Source organism: Nelumbo lutea, chromosome 4, assembly GCF_056320005.1.
Source record: "Nelumbo lutea isolate HS-2025 chromosome 4, American lotus-T2T, whole genome shotgun sequence".
Lineage (NCBI taxonomy): Eukaryota > Viridiplantae > Streptophyta > Magnoliopsida > Proteales > Nelumbonaceae > Nelumbo > Nelumbo lutea.
In genome coordinates, this window is record NC_142687.1 from 40645654 (window position 1) to 40673493 (window position 27840).

At 38.5% G+C, this 27840-nt stretch overlaps 1 protein-coding gene across 1 annotated transcript; it reads right to left on the reverse strand.

The window, feature by feature from the left end:
* Positions 1–420: 420 nt before the first annotated feature.
* Positions 421–27838, reverse strand: LOC148855374 (cytochrome C oxidase assembly factor). The gene is made up of 3 exons (XM_088981843.1): positions 27640–27838; positions 26860–26964; positions 421–614 (listed from the first exon to the last, which is right to left on the reverse strand). Exons 1-3 carry the CDS (start codon positions 27706–27708, stop codon positions 573–575), a joined length of 216 nt encoding a protein of 71 aa, XP_088837969.1. The 5' UTR covers positions 27709–27838; the 3' UTR covers positions 421–572.
* Between the last annotated feature and the right edge of the window lie 2 nt (positions 27839–27840).

The following is a 27840-nucleotide window of genomic DNA, read 5'->3' on the forward strand; positions in this document are numbered from 1 at the left end:
AATTTCATTTGCACTGGTGTACGCACTTGGAAAGAGAATGCGTGAGGTGGTGGTAAGGAGGATGATGTTGACCCTATTTTACATGATAGAATTGAGGTGGAAGGTTTACAAGTTTTGCATCAGTTTGTATCAGGTAGGGCTGCAAATCATAGTTACAACTTTAAAAAACTGATCTAGCTGTAAAATTTGTACCCGATTCAGGTTTGCACCCTATAAGGCCGTGTAAAATACCTCTCTTTCATGGTAGTGATCAAGTGGAAGTGATTTAAGAGCTCTGTGTTTCCTTAGGTCAGGTGTATTGCGAAAAGACTGTTCATCTTGTATATGTTCTAATATATTGAAGTTGACGAAAAAAGTAACATTCTTCACAACAGTCGGGAAGAAATAGCTTCCCTTGATTATTTACCAGTGAAACATCAATTTGAAGTAGGCATCTAGTGCGAGCAAGAATAAAATGAAATTGGTTGTATATGGTTTCAGTAATACAAGCAAGAGTTTAGAATTTCTCACTCCTGTGGTACATCACAAGTGAACTATACAAGGTCAAGGCATATTTGGCAAGCTCATATCAACTAGTAGCCCTTGTTCCCGCGAATCCGAGCTCTCATGTCAACCTGAGTGAAAAAAAAAAAAGAAAAAGATATGAAAATCATTAGGGCAGCAAATAAAAACTGTCTTCTCAATTCAAAAATGATCTAAGTTCAATCAATTTTCAATTGAATCAATTATGGATCCACCACAATCTGATACATGTATATTTACTAAACAGAGAACTTACCAACACATCAATTTTGAGTTTCTAACGAGAGTTCTTGAGTGGCAAAATTACCATTTAAAACTTAGCAAAACAAATGGTAAACAAATCCAATTTCTCAAAAGATGAGTTCCAAGAGGCATCTTATTGTGGAAGTCCCAGAATTGAAAATCAAAAGGCTTTTGCAATATAACTAAGATCAAAAAAATTTGAATAGCGATTTCTCAATAAGTTCTTCATTCATTTCCAATCAAAATGAGAAACAATGAAACAAAGTGCACAGTACATTTCCAATCTTCACTTTTCACTTAGTCAATAATTCTTTTGATTTTTGGGCAAATTTCTTATACGACCCCTACTGTTTAGCCAATTGACTAACTATATCCCCACTGTTCAACTATTGTCTTGCACCACTCCTACTGCCTCTAACAATTACCTAAAACCTCCCTTACCGCTAATGCTCCATCATAAACCGTTCACATGTGACATCACGTGACTTATATTTTTCAAAAACCCCCAACTTAGGGCCTGTTCATTTCCTCTTAACTCTGATCTCTTAAGATGAATCTTTTAACTTTAGGAGAAAAACGGTTGTTTGTTCCTCTTATCTCTTATCTCTAAAAGTGCAATCATACAACTTTTTTGTTTTCCAATGATACCCCCAAAAAGACAAACAAAAACTATCATATATGGGCCAAAATGATATTTAATAATTTTCAGAATTCAGAATTTAGAATTCTCTGCATTCAGAATTCAGAGGAAAGAAAAGTTCACCAATACCAATACACCTCTTAATGTAATTATTGCACTTTCAGTTGTCAGACTTCAGAGCAAACGAACAGGCCCTTACCCTTTTATGGTCGAAGATGCACTTTTCGATTTGCCCTCTCTAAATCCCATAGCCGGTGAAAGGGAGTATCTGAGCTCTGTTCTTATCCTTCCTGTAATCATCTTTTCCATTCTGTTTCAGGGCTGACATGAGCCCTGAAATGGATTGTACAATCCAGTGCGGTGAAGCAATGGCGTGGACAAAAAATCCAACCAGTCGCTGAAGAAGCTAAACGGCATTGATTATTAATGACTACAAGTTGAGGGGGAATATCAGGAGCTTTAATTTGGGTGGGATGGGTTGCAGCGCCCAAGTGATTGCCATTGACCTTGCCAAGGAGATCACAGAAACATGTGGTTGTCATCAGTCCTGAGAACATTAACCATTACTGGTATTTTGAGAACAAAAGGTCGATGCTGATACCCAATTGCCCCAATGACATAAGACCACGAGCTCTTCCCTTTTTTCGTCTCCCCTGCCCTGCCCTTACGCTTCTAGAAGAAAACCGGTCATCGATCTTCACAATCCTATTCCTACATGTTCTCACTTCTTCTATGTGCAAAACCCATCTCTTTTCCACTCACCCCAAAACCCTCAAATCTCAGCCTTTACCATCTCAGGGACCTTGAAAATCTTACCTTATGTCTCTCCAATGGTCATGTCTCTTGGGTTTCTCTGGCTTTTCTTTGTCCTATGCAACCCACTTTCTCACCATTCGTTGAGCTCTCCTGTAACAGGTTCAGTGGAGTTGGTAATGGGTTTCTTCGCCTAACCAACAAGACCAGCACACTTCCTATCCATCATCCATTCAATTTCGAAACTCCACTGACGGGACTATTTTCTCTTTTTCCACCTCTTTCACTTTTGCCATCATTCCAGAATAACCATAGCTGCCGAGCGTTAAGATTTCTCTCGATCGACTTCATGAGCTCTCTGAATCCACTTGCAGGCTCGATTTCTTCGTCCTGTGGTCGGTCGGATATTGTTGCTTGTTTTCAGGTGCTGCTTCGAGTTTTCTCTTCTATGGTGATGGTGATCACTCTGGATTTTCAGATTTCTCATTTCTCCCATTCAAAAGGAATCTGAGTTCATAAGAAGCTTTCCCAGCTCGTTCCACTGCAAATGGGTTTATACAAAGCAACAAAAGGTCACTGTACTAACCCTCCTCTATCCTCTCTAAAAATGGGTTCAGACGAAGCTTCCCCAGCTTGGTGTCCTCTCTGCAAATGGGTTCATACGAAGCAACAACGGTCACTGTAATAACCCTCACCATTTCCTACTACAGGCCATGGATAGAGAAGATGCCCCATTTGAATCACCAGAAGGTCATCTCTTCCATGACCCTTGCTTCTCTGACGTCATGCAAGTCCAATCTGTCCTCCAAACCTTAGGGACCCTGACGAAAACAGAGCAGCAATCTTCTCTTTTCCTGAAATTTGGGTTTTATTTTGAAAATTTGAGGAATAGTAGAGGGAAATTTTGACATTTCATTTTTTCCGTTCAACAACGATGTCAATTAGCTAAACAGTAGGGGTGGTGCAAGACAATAGTTAAACAGTAAGGTATAGTTAGTCAATTAGCTAAAAAGTAGGGGTAGTTTAAGACAATGTCTCTGACTCTCTGTTATGTGCTTTTTTACGCACAATAAAGTTCTTCCATTTCCTTCTTATAAACTTCATTTCCATGAATAGAGGGGAAGACTGAATTCAAATATAGTTGTAATAGGGCGAGAGGAAAGGAATATAATCAGATGGTCCAGTCTTTAGAAAATTTTGTTGTCTTCAAGTGGCAAGACTTTCAGTAATCACTGGAATCAGAATCATTTGGCACAATGGTTTTACTTTGGTTTCTTGAAAGTTGAAACTCTGTATATGCACATGATACTATTCTCACACTTTGTATACATGCTAATATACTGTCCCCAGTTGGGGTGTATACGCTTTTTTCAGGACAACCTCTATACATAATACGAAATTACATTTACCTTTCAAATAAAAATAGGCGGAATTACATCAATGGAAAATTTAGGGGGTGTTCTACAACATGAATGTTCTTGTTTTCATTTATTTTTGGAATCGCCACACCAGCAAAAAAACAAAAACATGTTCTTGAGCTTTTTTTTTCATAGGGAAAAACAAGTTGGTTTTGTTTCAAAAAACAATACATGTTTTTGGAACCAACAAAATATTGTTTTTTAAAACAAAAACAAACTTCCTAATATAGAAATTATATGATTTATGGAACATGATGTTGAACGATCAGATAAAAACATGCTTTTGAAACCAGATTCAAGAACATGTTTTCAGTTTCAGTTTTGACAACAAAAATACACATACAAAATGGTTTTGATTTGTTTCATGTGTTTTTTGTTTTAAGAAACGATATGTTACAAACAAAATGGTTTTGATTTGTTTTTGGAACTGGCAACAAGAAAAACTATTCATTTTGTAGCATGCCCCCTTAAGGTGAGATAAAATGCAACAGAAAGGCCAGAAATTGGTAAACTGAAACTTAACTATGATGGCTGCTGCACTGCTTAGGCAATCCAGGCCCATATCGATTTGGAAGAGCCATCAGAAATCATGAAGAGGAATTCCGACTCAGTTATTGCAGATCAGCTGGAGAAGGGAACTCTTCGAAGGCTGAAATGCTAGCACTTCTCCAATGTCTTAGTCTAAGTAGGTCAATGGGCTGAACTGCATTTTGAATATAAGGTGACCATCATGTCGTGATTGGATGGCTCACATCAGAAGATCAAGGTCCATGGAACCTAATACATTTGATAAGAGAAATCAAGCTACCGGTATAGTGGTATCCACTATGAACCACTAACTGAAATGGAACCCCCGCTCAGCAAACAGTGTAGCAGATATGCTAGCCAGGGAAGGAGTAAACAAAAAACTGGATGGGGGTATGACTGGAGCTGAGAGGGATTTGTATCAAAACCATTTTTAAATGCTTATATAAACCATGCTGGCAGCCTGATCAGTTTGTACATGTCCAGTCCTGCATTTCGTCCCTTGAATTTATTATAGTCCTCTCCAAATATTAATAGAATAAATATTACTGAAAAAATTGAAATGCTAATTAGCATCTGAACAGCCCTAGTAACAACTAACAAGCTACAACAACACAGAAGGATCAAGTAAAGGCATGCTAAGAGGAAACCTTGCCATCTGTTTAGTAATACTTTCATCATATTTTTACAAATTATTAGTCCAGGTTACAAATTTCAGTGCTCGACAGTCTCATAAAAAACTTACAAAGGAGTAGAATCACTCTAGGGCACCAGCCCTTTCTCTTCCCCGGTTCTTCTGATCAAGAAAAAAGATGGGTCCTGGAGGTTCTATGTTGATTATAGGGCCCTGAACCAAGCCACCATTAAGGATCGCTTCCCAACCCCAATGATTGACAAATTACTAGATGAGTTGGGGCAAGCCAGGATATTCTCCAAAATGGACCTGAGGTCTGATTACCATCAGATAAAAGTTCATGATGATGATGTGCACAAACACATGACGCACACTCAGAGTTCATTGTTCTGCCATTTGGGTTGACAAATGCCCCCCCCCTCCCATCCTTTAGGCTACTATGAATGATCTTTTCCATCCATATTTGCAGCAGTTTATTCTGGCGTTCTGTGACAATATACTCGTATACAGCCAGGATAGGGACTCCCAAATACTCAAAACAAATCAGTTATTTGCCAAGCAATCCAAGTGCACCTTTGGACAGACCCAGGTCCATTATCTCAGTGATGTAGGACAAGCTCAGTTCTAGTCCTTAGAGAATGTTGAATGGTCTTCTTGATCAGAGTTTTATGGCTGTTGATGGCTGTAATGGCTTCTTGAAGGAATAAAAGGGAAAATAGGGAGAGAAAGAAGAGAGAAAATACCTGGAATCACTAATAGGGTTCCTAGAATCACTCTAGGGCATGGGAATCACTCACCATAAATAGCATAAGCTGAAGAAAACTCAATCTAATTCATTGCCTTTGTGTAAAACGTCCATACATATTTATAGACTCTAAACTCATAATAATCCTAGGAGTCAAACTGTTAGACTCATAATAGTCTTGGGAGTAAAACTGTTAGACTCAATAATCCTAGTATAATTCAAACTAAGCTGTCATATCCTATTTCAATTCAAAGAAGACTCAATAACTCTAATCCTACTTATGCAATGACTCTGAAATTTTAAATATAAACAAACTATAACTAGACAATTTAAATCTTATCATTGGACCCCACAGAAAATTGCAAAAATGACAAAAATACACCTACTGTCCAGAAATACAAAAATACATAAAATATCATAAAATTCCAATTTTGACTCTTCAGCTCCTGTATCATTCTTCCCCGGTTGGAAAAAAAAAACTCGTCAAAACTTGAGGATGAAAAGTTGATATGCCCCAATTACAAAGAGAGTAGGAATCACCGTGTGTTCTGCTATCCTTGGTTTTTCAATGAACTCTAGAACTCCTTCCAGTGTTGATGTTGGTGGGACTTGTGCTATGTCAGGTTGTAATTCTTGAATTAGTTCTAGTTGAATTTGAAAGGTAAAGTCACTTTCTTATCAGGATCTACTACAGTCAACACATTTGTATCTTGCGCCTGAATTTCTTTAACTTGCTCCTCTTCTATTTCTTCTTGATCATTAACCTCAGGCTGATCATGGGTGTTGGAAGCTCCAACAATTATTGTTTTTTCTTGGCCTGCACCATCTTGATTTTTAATATCTACAATTTCTATAGCCTGAAATTCTTCTTCTTTAGCTTCATCCTTAACTTCAGCTATAGGATAGGCATCAACATGCAAGGAATCATTTACTTTCTTTTCAACTTTGTACCTTCTTCCCATTGACTTCAAGTTCTCTGTTGTAACCTATTGTTTCTTCTTTTGCACGAAATTAGTCAACTCCATATATAGATCATCATGGAAATCTAGTAGGATGTACTTTTCTTGAAAACACCTCTTCATCTCTGCCCATGTACTAACTGGATCATTGCCTCTATTTTCTAGTCATTGCTCAAGAGTTCTCCACCATACTTTAACATGACCCGCCAGCTTCATGCACGCAAATCTAATCCTTTGTTTGTCAAGCATATCGTGCCAATCAAAATATTCTAGTTCAGCAACCTAATCAAAGAATGCTTGCAGATCATCATCTCCTTTGAAATCTGGTATTTCCCTTTCTCTTCTAACATGTTTGAAAACCTTGCACCCATAGCCAACATTATTAGATCTGTTTTCTTCCACCATCTTCTCAAATAAGTCAACCAAAGACCCTTCATATGGTTCAGAAACCCAATCATCATTGATTCTAGACTTGTAAGATCGTCTAGAAGATACCATAGGCCTATAGAATCAGTCACTTTGTGAGAACATAGTGAATAAACCATTAGCTCTAATACAAAACTGATGTAGGACCAGCTCAGTTGTAGTCCTTAAAGAATGTTGAATGGTCTTCTTGATCAGTGTTTTATGGCTGTTGATGGCTATAATGGTTTCTTGAAGGAATAAAAGAGAAAATAGAGAGAGAAAGAAGAGAGAAAATACCTAGAATCACTCACAGGGTGCCTAGAATCACTCTAGGGCATGGAAATCACTCACCATAGCTAGCATAAGCTGAAGAAAACTCAATATAATTCATTGCCATTGTGTAAAACGTCCATACATATTTATAGACTCTAAACTCGTAATAATCCCAGGAGTCAAACTGTTAGACTCATATAGTTTTAGGAGTAAAACTGTTAAGACTCAATAATCCTAGTAGGATTCAAACTAAGCTGCCATATCATATTTCAATTTAAAGAAGACTCAATAACTCTAATCCTATTTATGCAATGACTCTACAATTTACTGTCCAAAAAGCCAGAAATACATAAAATTCCAATTTTGACTCTTCAGCTTCTTCATCACTCGGGCACATAGTTTCTTCAAGATTAGTGAAGGTGGAACCTGAAAAGATCAAATGCATGCAGGAATGGCCTACACCAAACTCAATAAAGGCTCCAAGGGGATTTCTGGGCCTGACAAGCTATAATGGAGGTTCATAGCAAGGTACGATCACTTGGAAAGCCCACTGACTCATTTATTAAGGAAGGTCTCTTTTACATGGACCCATGAGGCCCTAAAGAATGCAGTGTCCACTCCTCCCATTCTAGCCCTTCCTAACTTCAATGATACCATCATATTGGAATGCAACGCATCCGGGACAGGATTAGATGTCGTCCTAATGCAAAGGGGGCAACCCATCTCCTACTTCAGCAAGGCACTTTCGGCCCAGGGCCAGGCCCAATCTACTTATAATAAGGAACTCGTAGCCATTGTATTTGTAGTCCAAAAATGGCGGGCCTACCTCCTGGGCTAGTGGTTCATAATACGCACTGATCAGCGGAGTATCAAATACCTGTTGGAAGAATGGGTCCACACCACTGATCAACAAAAATGGATCTCTAAGCTACTTGGCTATGACTATGTCATAGAATACAAGCCTGGCCCAATGAACAAGGCGGCGGATGCACTATCAAGGGTGGCAGAAATGAACCAACTAGTAAGCTCCCAGGCCACTTATCCCCTCTTTGAGGCCATTAGAAACGAGGCTCGAGAATCAGTGTCATTGGAACCATTGAGAATTAAATGCCAATAGGACCCCACTAAAACTAAGGGGTATGATCTGATAGGCCCAGATTTGTTTTTAAAGGGTGGTTTGTAAACCCAACCACTTCGGCCCACATAGCAATCCTGCTCCAACTCTTTCAGCCCAAGGTGGATATTTCGGAGCAATACGGATTTACAAGCAGCTCACCTCTCACTATTATTGGGTTGGCATGAAGAGAGAGGTCAAGCAATATGTGGCCTCTTGCTCTATTTTCCAACAACATAAGTACGACTCCCAAGCGCCACCCAAACTAATGCAGCCCCTAAAATTTCCAGAGCTCGTTTGGGAAGAAGCTTCTATGGACTTTATCACTATGTTGCCTAAGTCACAAGGGAAGTCTGTCATCTTGGTCGTGGTCGACTGACTAAGAAAATATGCCCATTTCTCGGCTCTGCCTCACCCCTATACTACAGCCATGGTAGTAGACATGTTCATAAGGGTTGTGGCAAAACTCCATGGGACCCCTTGAGCCATTGTTTCGAATCGAGACCCCACCTTTCTTAGTTTTGGAAAGAATACTTCCACCTCCATGGGACCAAACTAAGCCACTCCACCAGCTACCACCCCAATCGGATGGCCAAACGAAGGTGGTGAACAGGTGTGTTTTGCAAGCGGAAAACTGAGGCAATGGGTCAATTGGTCCCATGGGCTGAATACTAGTGCAAATCCACTTTCCAGTCTACCGCCGAGAAGACCCCGTTCTAGGCCCTCTATGGTGGTGAACCCCCATCTATCCTACTCCAATGAATATGGATCCATAGTAGTGGTGGCAGTTGAAGCTCAACTGATGGCCCGCGATGACATCCTAAGGCTACTGCAAGATAATCTCCACAAAGCACAGCAAAACATGAAACAACACTTGGACAAAAAATACTGGTTCATTGAATACTAGGTTGGGGATTTTGTCTACCTCAAGCTCCAACCCTATTGGCAAGTCACACTAGCCTATCGACGCTGGCCCAAGCTCTCCCCCAGGTACTTCGACCCATTCAAAATAGTAGAGAGGATCGGAAATCTCGCTTACCACTTGGATTTGCCAACTTCATCATGGCTGCACCCGGTATTTCATGTGGTTATGCTCAAGAGGTCCATCGAATCAGAGGCCATCACCAATTCCAGCTTACCAAAATTCACCGAAGACGGCAAACTCATCACTCAATCATTATGCATCACTGACTTCCGATGGGTGAAAATAGGGAAAAAAGCCATCCAATAAGCACTAGCTGAATGGACAGGCTCACCCACTACCGACGCCACTTGGGAGCCTTACCATCAGCTCAAGAACCAGTGTCTGCATCTCGACCTCGAGGACTAGGTCGTACTGAACATACGGGTCTAGGCCCATTACAGACCTCTGTGGCTAGGCCTAGGCCACCCATTAAGTTGGTATATGGACATAAGAAGAAGACAAGACACGTCCATGCAACCATTAATGGTCAAGCCACGTCAGCCACATCTAACATTTGAGGACAACTGTCCATTCTGCTAGTTAGTTAGAATAATTGTACCTGCCACCCATCTATATAGGGTTGTCAATTGGACTAGATTTGGTCCAATCCGGTCCAGTCCAACATTGGTCCATTTACAAATGGACTGGACCAAATCTGGTCCAAACCCCATACAAACCGGATCTAGTCCAATCCAATTTAAACGCAAATGGACCGGATTGGGTCCAATCCGGTCCAAAATAAATGTTTTCCCTAGAAAACACTTTGGTTGCAACTAAAATAATGAAGGGAAACAAAATGTTTTCCTCAAAATAATACTCAATAAGGAATGAATTATTTCCTTAATTTCTCAGAAAATAAACAAAATGATTTCCATCTTCATCTGCAATCAAACACCAAAAAAAATAATAATTTTCCTAAAGAAATTGCTCATATCAAGTGGACCACATCCCGGTGCAACACTTGGTGGGATTCACCAACTTGATATCTAGTCAATAGACTAGATATTAAGCCAACTGTTTCTGCACTCTGTAAAAGGATGTTTTAGGCAGTTTAACCATCTGAATCTGTAAAAGATATTAAACCAAGGAATCATTATGCAAGTGACTGTAAAAGGAATCTGGATTAGCTGAAGACATTGAAATAACCCAATTATTTCATTTCTATTGTTTGTTGTCACAATGAGAACATGATCTATATTACAAAGTGACTGAAATCATCTACAACAAAAGAAGATAAGTAGCATACATCCAATATGGAAAATCATTCAACACTAGCCACCGTCATCCCTCTCTTCAACTGGTTATTCAAACAAGCACTCCATATGAAAAAAAAAACTACTTTGGATGGCATGTTCTTGCACCAAACTTTGCTTTCTGGAAAGTCTTGGTCCTCCAGAAGAGTCAACTAGTTGTAAAATGAACTGACAGAAAATTGACCCAATTTTTCCTATGTCCATTTCCTTGTATCCTCTGTTAAAGTAAATTTATGGGCTGTATAAACCTTTGCAGCAGCTCCAACATGGGTCCAACTTCACAATCATTCTAGTTTTTATGGAATTGGGGTACCCACACAATGAATGTTCCCATCTTGAATTCGTGTACAATCTGCCACACTCACCTCCTTGCCTGCAGTTACATCAGAAAGATATGGAAAGCCTCCGTTAAGGAAGTATTTCTGCATCAGCAATCCTTCCAAAACTTCACTTTTTGACCATTTTATACATATTCAACTATTATCAGGCTCTGCAGGAAAAGCCACCGGTACAGTGAGAGTGAGTGACTAATAGATATACTTAACACACAAGGCAACCTAACTAGAGAGAATCTACACATATGTAAGAACTAAAGTTACCTCTAATTAGAATAATGAAAAGGGAGCAGGTCTGCTAGTTGAGTCATTTAGCGAGCCCTCTACCCACCCTCTATTTGTGGAACTTTTCCTTGTGTGCAAAGCAAGCCCTCTTTCATAGGCAAGTTTTTTATGTTAAAAAATAAAACTTCAAATGGCTAATGTGGACTGTAGGATTGAACATTTGATCAAATCTAGTGGGTCTCTTATCTGGTGGATGGTTTGGGTTGGTAACAGGATGTCTTCTGTGGTAGATTCACATAAATAGGTGGATTTGTATACAAAAGCTCCCTACTCAACCATAATGGGAAACCCTTCTCCTAATAAAAATGAATGCATAGAGTTACTTTTGCCTTGAGCAATACTGCTCATACTAGTTAATAACCCCATACCGAGTGCTGGGAAACTATATGTATGTATTTTGTTTTGAGACCACTATCCAAGAGGTAAGTCTTGAAGCATTCAGGCTGAGTTTTATTTGATTTAGGAGACTAAATTGGGTTTGGTTTGTGATTAAACAACCCATTTTATCTAGAAGAATCACATCCACACCAATGTAGGTGGTGTTTGGTACTATGGTAGATACCCATTTTGTTAGGTTTTGTAACATGCCACAGCAAACACATGCTTTTTAAGCCACGACATGTTCTCAAACTCGTCGGGTTGGTTTTGGAATGCAAAATATTGTAGATTTTGGAACACACCAAAATCTTGTATTCTAGAACACACCACACTTTGGGACACTCAATAAACATTGATTTAACATATATGTACTTAAAAAATAGAATTTAGAACTTGTATACAAGAAGCCTAAAATGACAAAATTAAATTTGACTTTGAAGTGAAAAATCAACATACAATCCAATCCACTATGGACCAGATTGGACTGTTCAACCTAGACCGGATTGGACTAGTCCAATCCAATCCACCGTCTTATTGGACTATTCAACTTGGACCAATCCATTCTCTTATTGGACTATTCAACCTGGACTGGATTGGACTGGTCCAACCCAATCCATTGTCTTATTGGACTATTCAACTTGGACCAATCCATTCTCTTATTGGACTGTTCAACCTGGATCGGATTGGACTAGTCCAACCCAATCCACTATCTTATTGGACTGTTCAACTTGGAACGGACTGGACTGGTCCAATCCATTGTCTTATTGGACTATTCAACCTGGATCGGATTGGACTACTCCAATCCAATCCATTGACTTATTGGACTGTCCAACTTGTTCAAATTGGTTTTAATTCAATTCAGAATGTGTCCAACCCAAACATGGTCCATTGACAACCCCAATCTTATCTTCTATCAATAGACTAGACATTGGTTCAACCCAACCTAGTCCAATATAAACCATTATAAATGAACTAGGTCCAGTCCATTCCAAATTTTATAAGAAAATATTTTACAAAAAACATATTATAAGAAAAAAAATACCTGTGAAGCAAAAATGGTCTTGTGCATAATTGAACTGCTGGCTAGAGTAGGCATTGTTTCAAGATTTGAACCAAATATGGGAATTCCTTGAGGTTAAACCTAATTTCTTGTATTTAACTAAGCAAGAAACAATTGTTTGATCTGGAAGAAATTGTTATAAAACAGGTACCCAATTCCATTGTACAGTTGGAGAACCTAAAAATTTTATCTATCAAAGGAATGAAGGTACCCAATTCCATTGGGAGCCTAGAGTCATTAGAACTTTTGGATCTCTGTGGCAACCATTTTTCCAGTCTACCAAATAGCATCAGTCAACTTTCTAAGCTCAAGAACCTCTGGTTGGGTGACTACACAAGGCTTAAAGCACTTCCAGAACTTCCATCAAATTTATATTACTTGCACACTGGTGGCTGCACATCATTGAAAGAGTTTTCTAGTCTGTGGAGATTATCTTCTTTGGGAGGATTGGATATGAGCCAAACCAGCATTTGTAATTTTCCAGACAGCATCCGTGGCCTATCTCAATTCAAGGAACTTGTACTACAAGACTGTAAAAGACTTAAATCAATCCTAGAGCTTCCATCAAGTTTGGAAAGAATATATGCAAGTGGTGCACAGGAATGGAAAAATTGCCAAATCTCTCAAACTTACAGAACCTATCACTCCTAATGCTTATGGATTGCCACAGGTTAGCTGAGATTGAGGACCCAGAAAGGAAGGAACCCATTCAAGAAATTCACATGGATCAGTGCAAGAATTCATATGCCTTTATGAAGAGTTTCCTAAATCTTCCCCATGTCTCTCTCTCTCTCTCTCTCCCTATATTTATTTGACTATATGTATGTATCTATCTATCTACTTATCTCATATTATAGATGGTTTAAATGGAATAGGGGGCTAAAGATGAATGCAGTAGATTTTGATGCCATACTTGCTAGGAGTGAGGTTCCGGATTGGTTTACATGTCGAACCCTAGGTTCTGAAGTGTCCTTTGAGGTGCCTCTAGTATTGGGTAGTAAGGTCCGAGGGCTCACTTTGTGCGTTGTTTACGCTAGATAGATGAGACCTTAAGGATTTGTTAGCCAAACTAATGATCATTACGGTTCCAAATCATTGATAGCCCTAATAGAAAATCAAAATGATTCACACTGATGACCCAGAGTCTAACAAGCATTTGTTAGCCTAATTAAACTGTTTGGAATAATAGAGGAGATAGGAAATACCTGATGAACGAGCAAGGAGTCTACCGCTGGATAGAGAGAGAGACACGAGATAGATAATCACAAGAGAGATTGGGGAGTTCCGTTGGTTGTTGGATAACACTAGAACGATGGAAATAATGACCACCATCGCCATTTGCTAGAGAGAGATATACGAGAGAAAACAATTGGAGAGATACTACCACCGGAGAGAAATACCACCGTCGAAGAGATACCATCGCCGAAAGTATTGCTGGAGTTCGAGGAATACCACTACCAGAGAGAAGCCTTCTTCTTTGTTCAATTGTCGGAGGGAGAATTGGAGGCGTGGAGTGCTAGGTCTTCGAAGAAAATTTTGTAGAAAGTTCAAACTTCAAACAAAATGGAACGGACTTTTGGTTCAGCAGCTTTGTCCAAATTCGGTCCGCATTATATACGGACCACTTAAATTTGGACTGATCCGAGTCCATACAATTATTTAGACTGTCCGGTCCGTCCAGAACACTTTCGGATCGGACGGGGTCCAACCCAAAACCGGTCCATTAACACCCCTACATCTATAATATGGGGTCTACAGCAAATTGAGAAGCATGAAATGATAATTACCTTCATTCCTCTCTCTCTCTCTCTCTCTCTCTCTCTCTCTCTCTCTCTCTCTCTCTCTCTCATTTCAGGAGGTTGAGCCCCTCGAATAGGTTCTTGTTGGTGAGCAGCTCTCACCATCTTCACATAGGAAACTCCAAATCCATATCCATTTGATGCATTGGAAAGTAGACTTAAAGAGGCTTCAAAAAAGTATGTAACTTGCCTTGAGGATCCCATGCTATGGTGTGAAATCTACTATGAAATAGGTGCAAAATCAACTAAAAGACCAACCTACTCTACTCACGATTGCCAGTTTTGGCCACTCCTCTTTCTTTCATGGCATTCATAAGCCTCCAAGAACCTTTTGGCCACCTGTTCTACATCAATTTTCTAATTTTTGAGTCATAGTGGAAATTTTCTCATTTTATATTTTTATTTATGGTCCAGTCATTGTGTTAATAGTTAGGGCATTGTTTCAACTTGAATATTCAAAGTCATTCAATCAGTAAATATTTTTTCAATGGACCAGGAAATTTAAAAAAAAAAAAACAAAAAAAATAATCTTAATTGGGTGTGCAACGACAAATTCAGAATCATGGTAGATAGTAATTTTTTTGTAACAATAAGGTAAAGTTTAAGAAAAAAAGAAGATTACAAGGACTTGTCACCTAAGAGAAGGAAAAAGACCAACCTTCACCCAACCAAAACTGAACTCCAAACCCATCATAGCTTAAATTGAATGAAACCCACCATAAACAAAAACATCACAACTGATCGGACCCAAAATAACAAATTAAACACCCACAACCACAAATTCAACCCTACAAAAAGCAAACCACCTCACCAAATCCCACACAAACAACAAAAGCTCACACACAGATGTGAATTGAACCCAACTTAACACCACTAAAAAACTTAACAAAATTATACAATTTTGTCTGAGGTAGGAACAAAAACCTCATTATGGAAAGCATTCCTTGGTTTCCTCACCTTTTTAATAGGCCCAAACCCAAACAATCCTCCATCAACTTTTGAAGCATCTTACTATGTTAGGAAACTTCTTTTTTGATAGGTAACAAGTAACAATTTCATTAATGTGAACAGAAAATATGCATGCAATAGCGTCCACCTATCCATAATACAACTATTTACAAGATAGCCCAATACAACTATCCCGTAGTGACCCCTTGTTTGGCCAATGAATCACCCGAACTACTTGTACCTAGAGGTGAGCATGGGTCAAGTTCAATTCCAAGGCAAAACCTACAACCTACCTTGTAGGGATCAGTTCCAATGTCTACTCGTGGAACCTGTTATTTTTAAGCCCCCCCCCCCCCGAAAAAAAAAAAAAAAAGAAACATGGAACATGATCTTAAAAACTTGAATCTCAACAATAATAATAATAATAATATTAACAACAACAACAACAACAATAACAATAATAATATGTTCAAACTTATCATTATAATTTAAATTTTGTAAATATTACCTTTTGCATTACTTATTATATACATTCAAATATTAAATTGAAGAAAAATGATCAAACCACTTAAGTGACTCAATGGTCAAGTGAGACCATGGTCCTTGTAACTATTCGTGTGTTTTTTCTTTTTTTTTTTTTTTTGACAAGACTTGTAACTATTAGTGTTTGGGTTCAAATCTTCACATCCTCACGGTATTTTGGGGTTTATTTCCAAGCAAGTTCAGTTCCAAGGCTGATTCCACCAAGGTCAACAAAGGTCAGTTCTCCAAGTCGGTTTGAGTAGGGTAAAACCCCTAGACCCTAGAACTAGCCTAGGTGGAGGTTGGTTCCAAGAATTTGGAAGCAAACCCTACCCAGTAACAGATTGGGTAGGGTCTGTTCATTCGAGGTCCGTAAAATTTAGTTCTGGATAGAACCTACCCATTTGCTCACCTTTGAACCCAATGTAGTCTTAAATCGTATCCCTTGTCATAACATCTCTATGAGTCAAAAGTGCTTCCATTGCATCTTTCAGCCAGCAACCACTACTTGAGAGTCTCCTTCAATAACCAGCTTCGTATGTTCATCTCTTTTGCTTTTTGAATCCCTTATAGAACCACAAGCATTTCAGCTCTTGTTGAATCTCCAACTCCTATAGGACCTGAAGCAAAGCCACTATATCCCCTTCTTTGTTTCTAAACATTCCTCCAACACCCAAAGGGCCTAAGGTTGCCAAATCTACCCCCATTAAAGTTTAGCTTTAAGATACTCTCTGTATGTGGTTCCCATTCTTTGTAAGTTCCACTTTTCTTTTTTGAAGATGCAGCCACTTCCCTCTAATTCCTTCTCAAATCATCATAAGAGTATGGTAAGAACAAATACAAAGGTTATACCATTTTACCCAATGAATCACCCTTACCAAGATACACTTCAAGATTGTTTGCAAGCTTCTCCCACATCATCCATAAAACAACAGCCCTGGTACATCTCCACAAAATTCTTCCTTTCTTTATCGGCCATCTAAATGTTCCAACCTAAAATAAGTTGGCCAAGCTCGTAGAAGGAATCCATCTACACCCAAAAACAGAGAAGAACCAATCCCAAATAAAGGAAACAAAAGAACAAGAAATTCGTAATGTGAAAAGCATATTCGCCATTAGCCTTATAGAATAGGCACCAGTTTGAAGATAAACAAGCAGTCCTCTTTTGCAACATGTCTAGAGTATTGATCTTTTCATGATAAGCTCAAGTGACTGAGTACCAGCCAATGGTTCGCCAAAGAGGAAGAAAGGAAGAATGGATCTAGGTTGTGACAAGGTATGATAACAAAATAGAAAAAAGAAGATAGGAAGGTGAGGAAGACGAAAGAAACCTATCAAGAATGGAGGCAGTATTTCAATCCTAGAAAGAAAGCTGAGGACTCTCAAAGGGCAAAGAGAAGAGGTGGAGGAGCTGAAGACCAGAGAGGAACAAGAGGGCAACTTTCGCAGTCAAGTTACAGGGAGATTGAACCTCAACCACAAAGAGGGCGCAATAAGGAGGTCTCTACCAGTAGACAAGAAGAAGTGTCAGGGTTACTGGGGAGATCCATTTGGCCAGGGGAGAAGCCAAACTCTGTTATACAAAATCTTATTCAAAGGAGAAAACTTCAAAGCTAGAGGAGAAAGAAGATATAGGAAAAGGGAGGGAGGAAATAAAGAAGAGTTTTGTCTTCAACCTGTCTCAACACGTCCCAGGACCCGACGAGGTAAGTCAAGAGTTTGTACCAAACACTCCTATAATGGGAGAGCTGAATAAGGAGGTAGGGGCAAGAGATGACAGTTAGAAGGAGGAGGATAAAAAGAAAGACTGAAGGCAGAAGGAAGGGGAGGGAGGAGGAGAAACACAAAATAGGGTTTACAATAGGAAAAGGAGGCAATCGAGACTATTTCAGAGTTAGGAAGAAAGGAAAGAAAAGGAGGGGAATGAAGTTAAACAAACAAGGGAGGAGAATAGAGGAGGTAATAGCTCAGTTTTCTCAAAATTACCAGGTCGTTTCAGAGATAATACAAAATGAAGAGGTGAATATCAATAAACTGGTGGAAAGGGAGGTTGAGATTGGGAAACCCCTCTGTTTAGTTTTCTGGGAGGGGAAGGATTTGCCAAAATAGCTTTCGAGAAATTTGAGAAGAAAAAAGAAGATAAGGAGAAATGAAGAGAGCTTCTAAAAAAAATAAGGGGTGGGACAAGGAAGGGGGAGAAGAGGAGGGGCTGGACAAGAACGAGTGAAGAGCGAATGGAATATTTAGGGAGTGGGGGAGAGGGATGATGATTCTCAATTGGAATGTGAGAAGTTCAAGAGATGAAAGAAGAAGGGAGTTAGTATGAAATCTAATTAGAACCCAAAAACCAGATGCGGTGTTGCTGCAAGAAACAAACTTGGAAAGTTTTGATGTTAAAATAAAAATCGATATTTTAGGTGAGGAGGGTGGAGTATGGATGGATTTGAGGGCATCGTATTCTTTAGGAGCAAATAATAATATAGAATCCAGGGTTGTCCAAAAAGTTGGGGGTGGAAATTGGGAAATATTCGGTGCCAGTATGTCTGCAAGAAGTAAGCGGGGAATGGAGATGGGGCACAACAAATGTTTATGGACCAAATGAGGAGGGACAGAGAGTGAAGTTTTGGGAGGAATTGAGGGAGCTGAGGCAGAAGTGGATTAATGTTTGGATTGAAGGCTTTAAGGCTGGAGCAAAAGGAGCAAAAGTACCTAATGAAGTGGCTATGAAGGTGGAGAAAATTCCAAGAGACTTCTTATGGGAAAGGGTGGGGGTAGCCAAAAAATGTCATTTGGTCAAGTAGGAGAAAGGTGTGCAATCCAAAGGAGAGGAGAGGTCTGGGGCTGAGAAGGGTTAAGTTAATAAACAAAGCACTTTAGGGAAGTGGCTGTGGAGGTTCGAGCAAGGGGGAGAGAGGGAAGCTTTATGGAGCAGAGTGATGGTTGCAAAATATGGTGTGATAAGATTTAGGTGGGAACCAAGGGAAGTGAGAAGCTCATATGGGGTGAGTGTCTGGAAAGGAATAATGAGTTTGAATCAATAATTCAGAAAATTGGTCAAGTTTAAAGTGGGGGAAGGCTCTAGAATGACGTTTTGGGAAGATGAGTGGCTTGAGATAGGAAAGTTAAGTGAGGTGTGCCCAAGATTATACAAGTTAACTGAACAAGTCTGAATAGCAAAATGCTGAGTGGAGAGGGGAGAAATTGATTTGGAATCCGAAATTCAGAAGGCCTCTACTAGACCAAGAAGTGGAAGAGTGTACTATGCTTTTGGAAAAATTAAAAGGGACCAGCATTTCTAGAGATATAGAAGATGGTCAGGTCATTCTACAAAGCTTTAATAAGAGAAGAAAGGGGTATGGATCAGATAAAAGGAGTATGGGGTAACCCAGTTCTCCCAAGGGTAGAAGCCTTTGCCTGGTTGGTGGCACATGACAGCATCCTCACCTCTGATCACCTGAAATCTAGGGTCTATATCTGGCCAGCTGGTGTTATATATGCAATCAGGAGGAAGAAACAGTCTTCCATTTGTTCTTCCCATGCAGCATAGCAAGCTTTATATGGAAGTTCTTCTCCTTTCTATTTGGGGTGAGTGGATTCCATCCATTGACTTCAGCAGAAATATTCTTTTTGTGGCCAAAGCTTAGAGGCAGTAAGAAAGCTAGGATTATTTGGAGTTGTGTCCCCTTTGCAGTATGTTGGTCTATCTGGAGGGAGAGAAATAGAAGAGTTTTCAAGAGTAGATCAAGCAACATAGAACACACAGTAGCCACAGTGACCAATCTGATCTCAGAATGGTTTCTTAGACTCCCAGATTTTGATCAAGTCTCCAAGACTGATTTTTTGAAAAATTTCTGCAATACCCTTGAATTCCAACTTTGTAATGTAGAATCCTTATCAATTTGAAGCTTTGAGAATGCATTTGGTGTGTCATCTAGACAACCAAGGATGCTAGGATGTAACTCATTTACCTTTTCATGAAATCTTTTCTTGCTTCTTCAAAAAAAGTTGACGATGTAGTGGTTGATGGGGACAACGAAAAAGGAGTCAGGGATAAAAGGAATACTTACCTCATTATGCAGCCTATCCCCTAATCGACAAGGACTAACTACAGCTCGATCCAGGAGCTCCCTTCCACCGTCAACAATATATCTTTGTCATCCTGGTTAGTTTCATTTTCTGATATTCTCGGCCGCACTGACCTTAGGTTCTCCAGTTGGACTTCAATCTATAAGGCTCTCAAGGTAGAAACTTTGTCTCCATTGACAGCCTCGATGAGGTTTCGGTCACAGTCTGAGCTCTCTTCCCTCACCGCTTCTAGAGTTGACTTCTTCCGTTCTGCAGTTGAGATTGATCAAGACACCTCCAACCTCTTTCCTTCCCAAACTCCAATCTTCCTATCTCCTTTGCATCTCAATACCACACAAATTAACTCTGCAGCCTCTCTTCTGTTCATCTTTTCCAATTTGGCTGGTTATCAACGAGCCAATAGCCCTCTTCTTCGAAGCCAAGAGGGAATTTCCTAAAATACCCCTCCCCCCTTTTAACCTTCTTTCCTTTTCTCCTCTTTTTAAACATTATCAATAGTCTCTTAAAGTGGTGGTCCCCACCCATTTGTATTTGTGGGATGCTACCAGCTAATGCCTATTCCTTCTCCTTTTTATCCGCCCCTTCACTGGACTTTCAGTCTCCCTTCGATTTAACATTCTTGCCCTCCACTTGTCCCACCTCTTTCTGACCTAATAGACTTCCTTTGTCCACCCATACTCTCTTACTCGACGAAGAATCTGACTCAACGTCTTCCTCCTCCACTCAACCTTTGTCTTCTCCTTTACTTTGCACTTCTCCCTCCCCTATGCTCCATGCTCCCCAACGTTCTTCCCTAAACCTCCTTTTTCTCTATGATATTCCTAGTCCACCTGAGTCTTCTCCTCCTCACAGAATGAATCACTGATTCCTTCCATTATCAGCCTTAGCCCGTAAGTTTCCCTAGAAAATTCCAACATCAATCTTTCTAGTATGTTGGCTAAGATTTTAGCCTCCACCAAAATCCTGGTCATATCTAATTTTACCCAAGTTCTGTTTCTATCATCATACTTCAGGAATTTTCTGCAGGCTGAAGCCACTTCTTCAAATGTTAGGATGCTCCATGCATGGATGGGTATCCACGACACTGATCCACGTCACATATCTTGGTCTCCCCTCCTTCAGCTCTCTCGCTACTAGGGATGCAAACGGATCGGATCTGATAGAACTCGATTTGAATTCGAATCCTATCGGTAAGTCGGATCTTCGGATCTAGTCCAATTTGACTAGTTTTCTTTAAAAAATAATAAATTATTACAAGAAAAACAAAATATACTAATTTAAATAAAGTAAAAACAAAACATACAAGTATTTTTTAATTATTTTCATCATATATATATACATGTTTTTATAAAAAAGTAAATAATACAACAAGTTTATAAAAATATAGTGTAAAAAATATATTTATAAATATTGATAAAAAAATATATATTTATAAATAAATAAATAGGATATATATCGGATCGGATAGGGGTGATCCGAATCCGAATCCGAATCTGATTTCTAATTGGATCATATTATCCGATCCGAAGATCCAAACAGGGGTGATCCGAATTCGACCAAATAGGATCAGATCGGATCATGATCCAATCCATTTGCACTCTACCCGCTACTAAACTTGTTCATGGGTCAGGTCAGGCTGGGCCAAGCTTTGTCTCTGTTAATAGAACATACTCAAACCTGAGCCCGAGCCCCATCCGACCATCAAGCCTAGGTCTTGAGCCCAAGCCCAGCCAAAAATTTGGAAAAAGATTTTTTTCTTTTTTTATTCAATAAAAAACTTTTTTATTTATATTAAATGACCTCAAAACCTAAAAAATAACGAAAGATCTCACTTTTACATTTAAAAAGAAAAGAATAATAAAGAAAAAATATATTATATATATTTTATTATATAAAATATATTTTTATATTATAATACATTATCAAGTCGGGCTTGGGCTTGGGTTGGGCTTTCTTGAGAAAGCTCGAGCCCAACACGAAAAAAGATTGGGCCCGGTGTTTTAGGCTCAAGCCCGATCTTCTCTACATATTCCTTGCTATGAAACATGAAGAACAAAAGTTTTGTGTTCAACTTCCTCACCCCTAACACCTTTTCTCTTCCCCATTCCATTATTGCCCCAAACTTCGAACTCCTTTGTATTTACCTCTCTTCCTATTATCCTTCCCACTAAATTAGCACAAAGAACTTTCATCCTCTCCTTCTGCCCTTCATTCTCCCTATCTTCCAACATAACCGGCCTTACAACTGTTTTATAGAATTTTCCTTTTAATCTAAGTCGATATTCGCCCATCACATAAAAGTCCATATGCATCCCTCAATTTTGCCCATTCTACTCTAGTTCTTTAGGTGACATCCTCCTCAATATTTCCCTTATTATGAATTATTGAACCAAGTCAAATCATTTTTTATAATCTCCCAACAATCTTGATAGAATACCATAGTAAAACCATCAAATCTTGAGGCCCTTGATCTATCCATAGAGGGGTCATATACTCTAGAATATTCACATATTATGTAGAAGAGTACTACTCTTTGGTAGAGTTTTGAAGATTAAAGGTTCTAGAAGGTGTTCTAGATCCTTCCCTAGATCTTCCTAGATTGTGCCAAGTTTACAACCTTTTGTAGTGCAAAAGCTACAATCACTAAGGTAGCAACAACAATAACTTATGTGAAACCACCAACTACATAACCAATATTTGTAACTTTGTATTTTGGTGAACCATAAATAAACCCAAATGCATATATCATTAGGCAAAATCTTATTGGTGTGTCCAATAGATGGATCAAGTACTCTAGAGGTGTATATGTGGTTGAGAGTGAATTTCAAGTAGACAAGATGACTAAGATCTAAAAATGATGGTCAATGTCATCTATCAAAAAAAAAAACAAAAACAAAAAAGATCCCAAAAAAGGTGGCATCAACAAGGTCAAAATAGAGGAGATGATAGTAGCAGGATCCTAGTTCCGATGCCAAACTAATGCAAAGTAATCAATAAAAAAAAACTTGAAAAATATTGCATATGGACCAAGGTTAAAGAAGTTAAATGGAGATTCTTGCACAAAAATGAGAAAAAAACAATAGGGCTTATTGGTTTGTAGGCCAAAGTCTCTTTAGGGATTGACCTCCAAAAAGATGAGGCTTATGGATAAACCTATTCTTATAAGGTGGTTATTGTTCGGATGAGTTAGTGCAATGGAAGAAGATAATGGTTACCAAATAAGGGCAATCTCCTCATAATTAGGTATCTAGAGTGGTTAATACTCCCTATGGAGTCAGCTTTTAGGAAAGGCATTAGGGGTGCAACTTAGGTCATGTTGGGTTGAGAATTTGTTAAATTTTGAATAAGCCTGAGGCCGAACCCAAGGCTAATGTAATTGAAAGTGTTCAAATTGGGCAAGACTTGCATCCCTAAAAAACATGGTAAAATATTTTCAGGAACAGACAAACATCATATCAAGCAAAAGAATTTTTTGAAGATCTTCCACACTTAAATCTATGGTTTTTGACAACACTGTTGCATGGACACAAACACAACAATTAGAAACTGACATGTGTCCAGGAGTCTGACTTGTCATGATGCAAAAAAAAAAAAAAAACCTCATAGATGTGTCTATAAAAACGTATTAACTATTACAACTAGAGGTTGTATAAAGGAAAGAGAATTTACATAAGATACATCCATGATCCCTATACCTTCGGCCCCTGACAATTTACAAAAAGATCTTCATATAAAAAAAAGACTTATAATCTCTTCCTTTAAACAGATTGTGTATATTAATCCATGAATACAACTTCCCAACTATCCTTGAGAACACTACTTCAGCTTAACTACTCTTCCTTTGAAAAATTCTATTGTTTCTTTCTTGCCAGACCATCCAAAAGACGGCTGCAGGTACTGTGTTCCAGATAACTTTTCTCTTCTATTTAAACCTTCCAGTCTCCACCCCTTCAAGAAGCCTTCAATTGAAGAAGGAAAACTTCCTTCAACAGCAAATAATTTCAAAACCTTAGTCCATATTGAGTATGAGAAGCTGCACTGCAGAAAAATATGACCAGCACCAGACTTCTCCCAAATCCAAACTCTCCTATCCTCCCTGCTGATGTCTGTCCAAGTGCTATAAAAACAACTGCATTAGCTCCATCAAAGGTTCAATTTCCCAAACATTGAGCTGCCACCTAAACTAAAGGGTCCATACCCTTACTCCATCAATTTCTGATAAATAATCAACCACCCGAGCCTCTCTGTTAGGTTCCAATTCATAAAGAGAGGAAAATATTTCCTTTAAAGGTCTTTCTCCTCACCAATAATCCTGCCAAAAGCTTACAAACTGCCCATTCCCCACTTCATATCTTACAACATTACTGTATTCCTTATGGCTCTTTTCTATTCGCTTCCAAAAGAGCACCCACAGGTTTGATTGACTTCTCCCAGCTTCCAACCAGCTTCCCTTAACCCCAGCTTAGCTTGAATTACTCTCCTCCATAAGACTCCATTTTTCTCACTAGATCTCCAAAACGTCTATATTAACCTCCACCCCAGAATCTCTTTTGACAACACACTTGTCCCAAAATTACTAAATGATAGCTCTATTTAGTTTTCATCTTTCCATCCCATCCACAAGAAATCACTCATTTCCCTCTCCAACATTGTAGCCATGTTAACGGAAATTGGATACAGAGACATTAGATACAATAAAATCAATGCATCAAAATCTCAAGAGGAATAAGACAGGGAGACACCCCCCCTTCCTCCCTTCTTATTAATTTGCATGATGGAAGCTTTAAACAAAATGGTTTGGTGGGCTGTAGAAGCCTAGAAATAGGTTATATAGAAGGTTTTGATGTAGGGAGAGAGTACTGGTTCCAATGTTAGAGTTTGCTGACAATACCATATTTTCCTGCAATGCTGCAAGAGAGCAGCTTGAAAAACTTACAACTCTAAGATGGATTGAGGTAGTTTCAGGTTTACATGTGAATGTTCAAAAAAGTGAGTTATTCGCAGTGGGGGAAATACAAGAACTGGAGAATTGGGCAAGTGGATGTAGAGTTGGAAAACTTCCATGTTAATATTTGGGCATGCCCTTGGGAACAAAGTGCAATTCTAAAACTATTTGAGAACCCATAGTGGAGAAAGTGGAGAAAAGGCTAGCCTCATGGAAAGCAAAAATGCATAATATCTATCAAAGAGTGGAAAGCTTGCAACAGTCCATATTTGTCAAAATTTAATACTATAGACCAATAAAAATTGTTAGAACTTTATCTTTGTTAATTAATAAAGGTTTCTAGAGAAAAGGCATTCGTTGTTTATATTAGTTATTTATTCATGTCAAATAATAAAGTAGATAAAAGAAAATTTTATGTTGAAGTGTCCATTAAAAAACTATAAGGTGTTCAAATCCAGTGTGAGTCCAACATGGACACTTCACCACCTAGGAGAGTCCATGCAACACTGGTTTCAATAAGTTGACAATAAAATAGACATACAACGAATATGATCAATACGACAATACAAACAATGCTTCTGCTGAATCATTGAAACTAATCTTCATATAAATGAAGTCACATCCAAGAATTACAACTGAATCACTTTTGCATTACAGTCAGTTGTCTAGGCATCAAGGAGATTCTAGGCAACAGTGAATTGCCTAGTTGCCAAGTTACCTAGGTGATAAAATCTTACAAAAAAACAAAAGCTAAATTTTAGATTAGTTCCCTAACTTTACATACCAATTAGTATGAATATAAATTGAAGGAAAAACAAATCTCCCTACTAATAACATTAGTTTGCCTCCTGATACATATTAAATCCTTATATCTAAGGCTCACTTTGGGAAGAGTAAAAATACAAATATTTACACTTTACAGTACAAAATACAAGGTTTAGAAATACCATATACAGGGTATTGCACTGAACATATTTGTATTTGCACTCCTCCCAAACTGAGGCTAAAAGACAGTAGCATTTTAAACCATTTAATTTCAGCATTTCAAACACAACACTATATCATGTGTTAAAAAAAAAATTATTAGCAACTAAAGAATATTATAATTACATACTAATAAAAAATTTTGAGAGAGTAATGAAAAGGAAAGAGAACAAGGAGCAACCCTTTTTATCTATTTAACCTAAGAGAGTATTAAAAAAGACCCCTTTATCATAGTTGTCAAGGCAACACCTAGGCAGGCACCTAAGCAACACCTAGGCGACAAGGCGCCCTTTGAGGCTCGCCTCGCCTAATCGCCAAGCAGTTTTGTACTATGTATTGTAAAATACTTTTTTATTCTTTACTTTTTGACATTATAATTATAAAATAGGCACTATTAAACTTAAATATTCATTTTGTGTGTTTATATACTAATTTGTTTTTATTATTTTCTTATTTGTTAGGATGTAATCAATACAAACATTGCTAAATGCTGTATTGAACCCTCAAAAACTTTAAAACCTGAACCAATAAGTAAGGAAGAATTTAAAATTTTGTCTAATCAACACATTTTCTATACTTTAACATGAATTCTATACTTTTCTTATGAAAATTATGAATATTTATTAAGGAAATATGACTATGGTACCTATCGAACTACCCTAGGATCTATGTTTTCTATATAAAAAAATCCATCATCTAGGTGCTCGCCTAGTGACAAGGCGCCCCCTAATGCCCAGCCTCGCCTTGGCGCCTTGAAAACTATGCTCTTTATCCTTTTTCTTCTTTAATACTTCTTCTCCTCTTAAATTTTTTTGTCAGCTGGGTGGGGGGGGGGGGGACCTTATCACCTAGGCAGGAACCTTTTTTATATAAGCCACAGCGTTCAGGTAAGGCACCCAGCCATCAGCAGACTCAGCACCTAATCACCTAGGCAACACCTTGACAACTATGATTGCAATTGTAACATGCGTGGAAACCACAATTATAAATCGAGAAACTCAAAGCTTCTGACCAACACATAAACGTAGATGATGGTTGGAGAAAAAAATTAAATAAACAGGTAACATGCCTGGCCTCTCTTGCAATTGAAATATGTCTCCCTTAGACCCACACATTCACTTGAAATGGATGGAGCCTTCTCTCCAGCACATTCTCTATATGATCTCTTCTCAACCTGAACAAATGTAGGCAATGCTAACGTTTTTAAAGATAGATCATAATAAGGAAATGAGAAGCAAGTTAGCAGAAAAATATGTCAGACATATTTCCACATTTCTAACCCAAGTGGTAAAATACAGTAGCAAAACATACCCAAAAATACAGTAGAAAACCAAAAAAAAAAAAAAAAAAAAAAAAACAGATTCAGCAATTATTTTATGATTGAAGATAGACCATATTGTATTTTCTAGCATCATATGTTACTGTTTGCATTACTAGTGTCCGTTGACATTGTAAAGTAAGCGAGAAAAATAGAGTTAAAACCAACTTGGTTTCTCAAATCGTGGATGTAAGTAATTGTCCATTTTCATTATAGAAGCAGATACAGGTCACAATCAATTTACTTCAGATAGAAATCAGTTTATTGTGGAACCCAGTCAACTAATGGGATAAGCTTAAACGCTTGTTCTTCAGTGACCAACAACTAGTGGAAAAAAAAAATAACAAAATAGAGGAAAAAGAAAAGGAACCCAAGATTGCAAGAGAAAATCTATATTCCTCCATAAAAATCCAGATCACAGAACGAATAAAACTCGTAAAAAGGACACCCTTAAAAATAACGAGAAGAGATAAAACTAGAGTGGGAAAACAAGTCAAACAACAGAGAGAGAGAGAGAGAGAAATGAGTGACCTTAACACAATCGGTTTCGCTCAGACATTTGACCAGTTCCATCGCCAGGCCCTTGCAAGACTTAGACATGCTTCCTCTTCTCCAGTCCAGAACCAGAACTTCCAGCAAAACGAACAAACAATGATTTTGCAGGGGCTTCTGCCGATGACAGCATTATATGGGCTATTGGGCTGCAACCTGCAAGGAAAAAACCTCCATTGC

What these genes read in the sequence shown, in the direction of transcription:
- LOC148855374 (XM_088981843.1), bottom strand. Translation starts at nt 27,708, where the DNA reads ATGTCTAAGTCTTGCAAGGGCCTGGCGATGGAACTGGTCAAATGTCTG. An exon ending in GCGAAACCGATTGTGTTAAG is followed by an intron (nt 26,965 to 27,639) that starts GTCACTCATTTC and finishes ACATTTGTTCAG; the next exon opens with GTTGAGAAGAGATCATATAG. An exon ending in TCAATTGCAAGAGAGGCCAG is followed by an intron (nt 615 to 26,859) that starts GCATGTTACCTG and finishes TTTTTCACTCAG; the next exon opens with GTTGACATGAGAGCTCGGAT.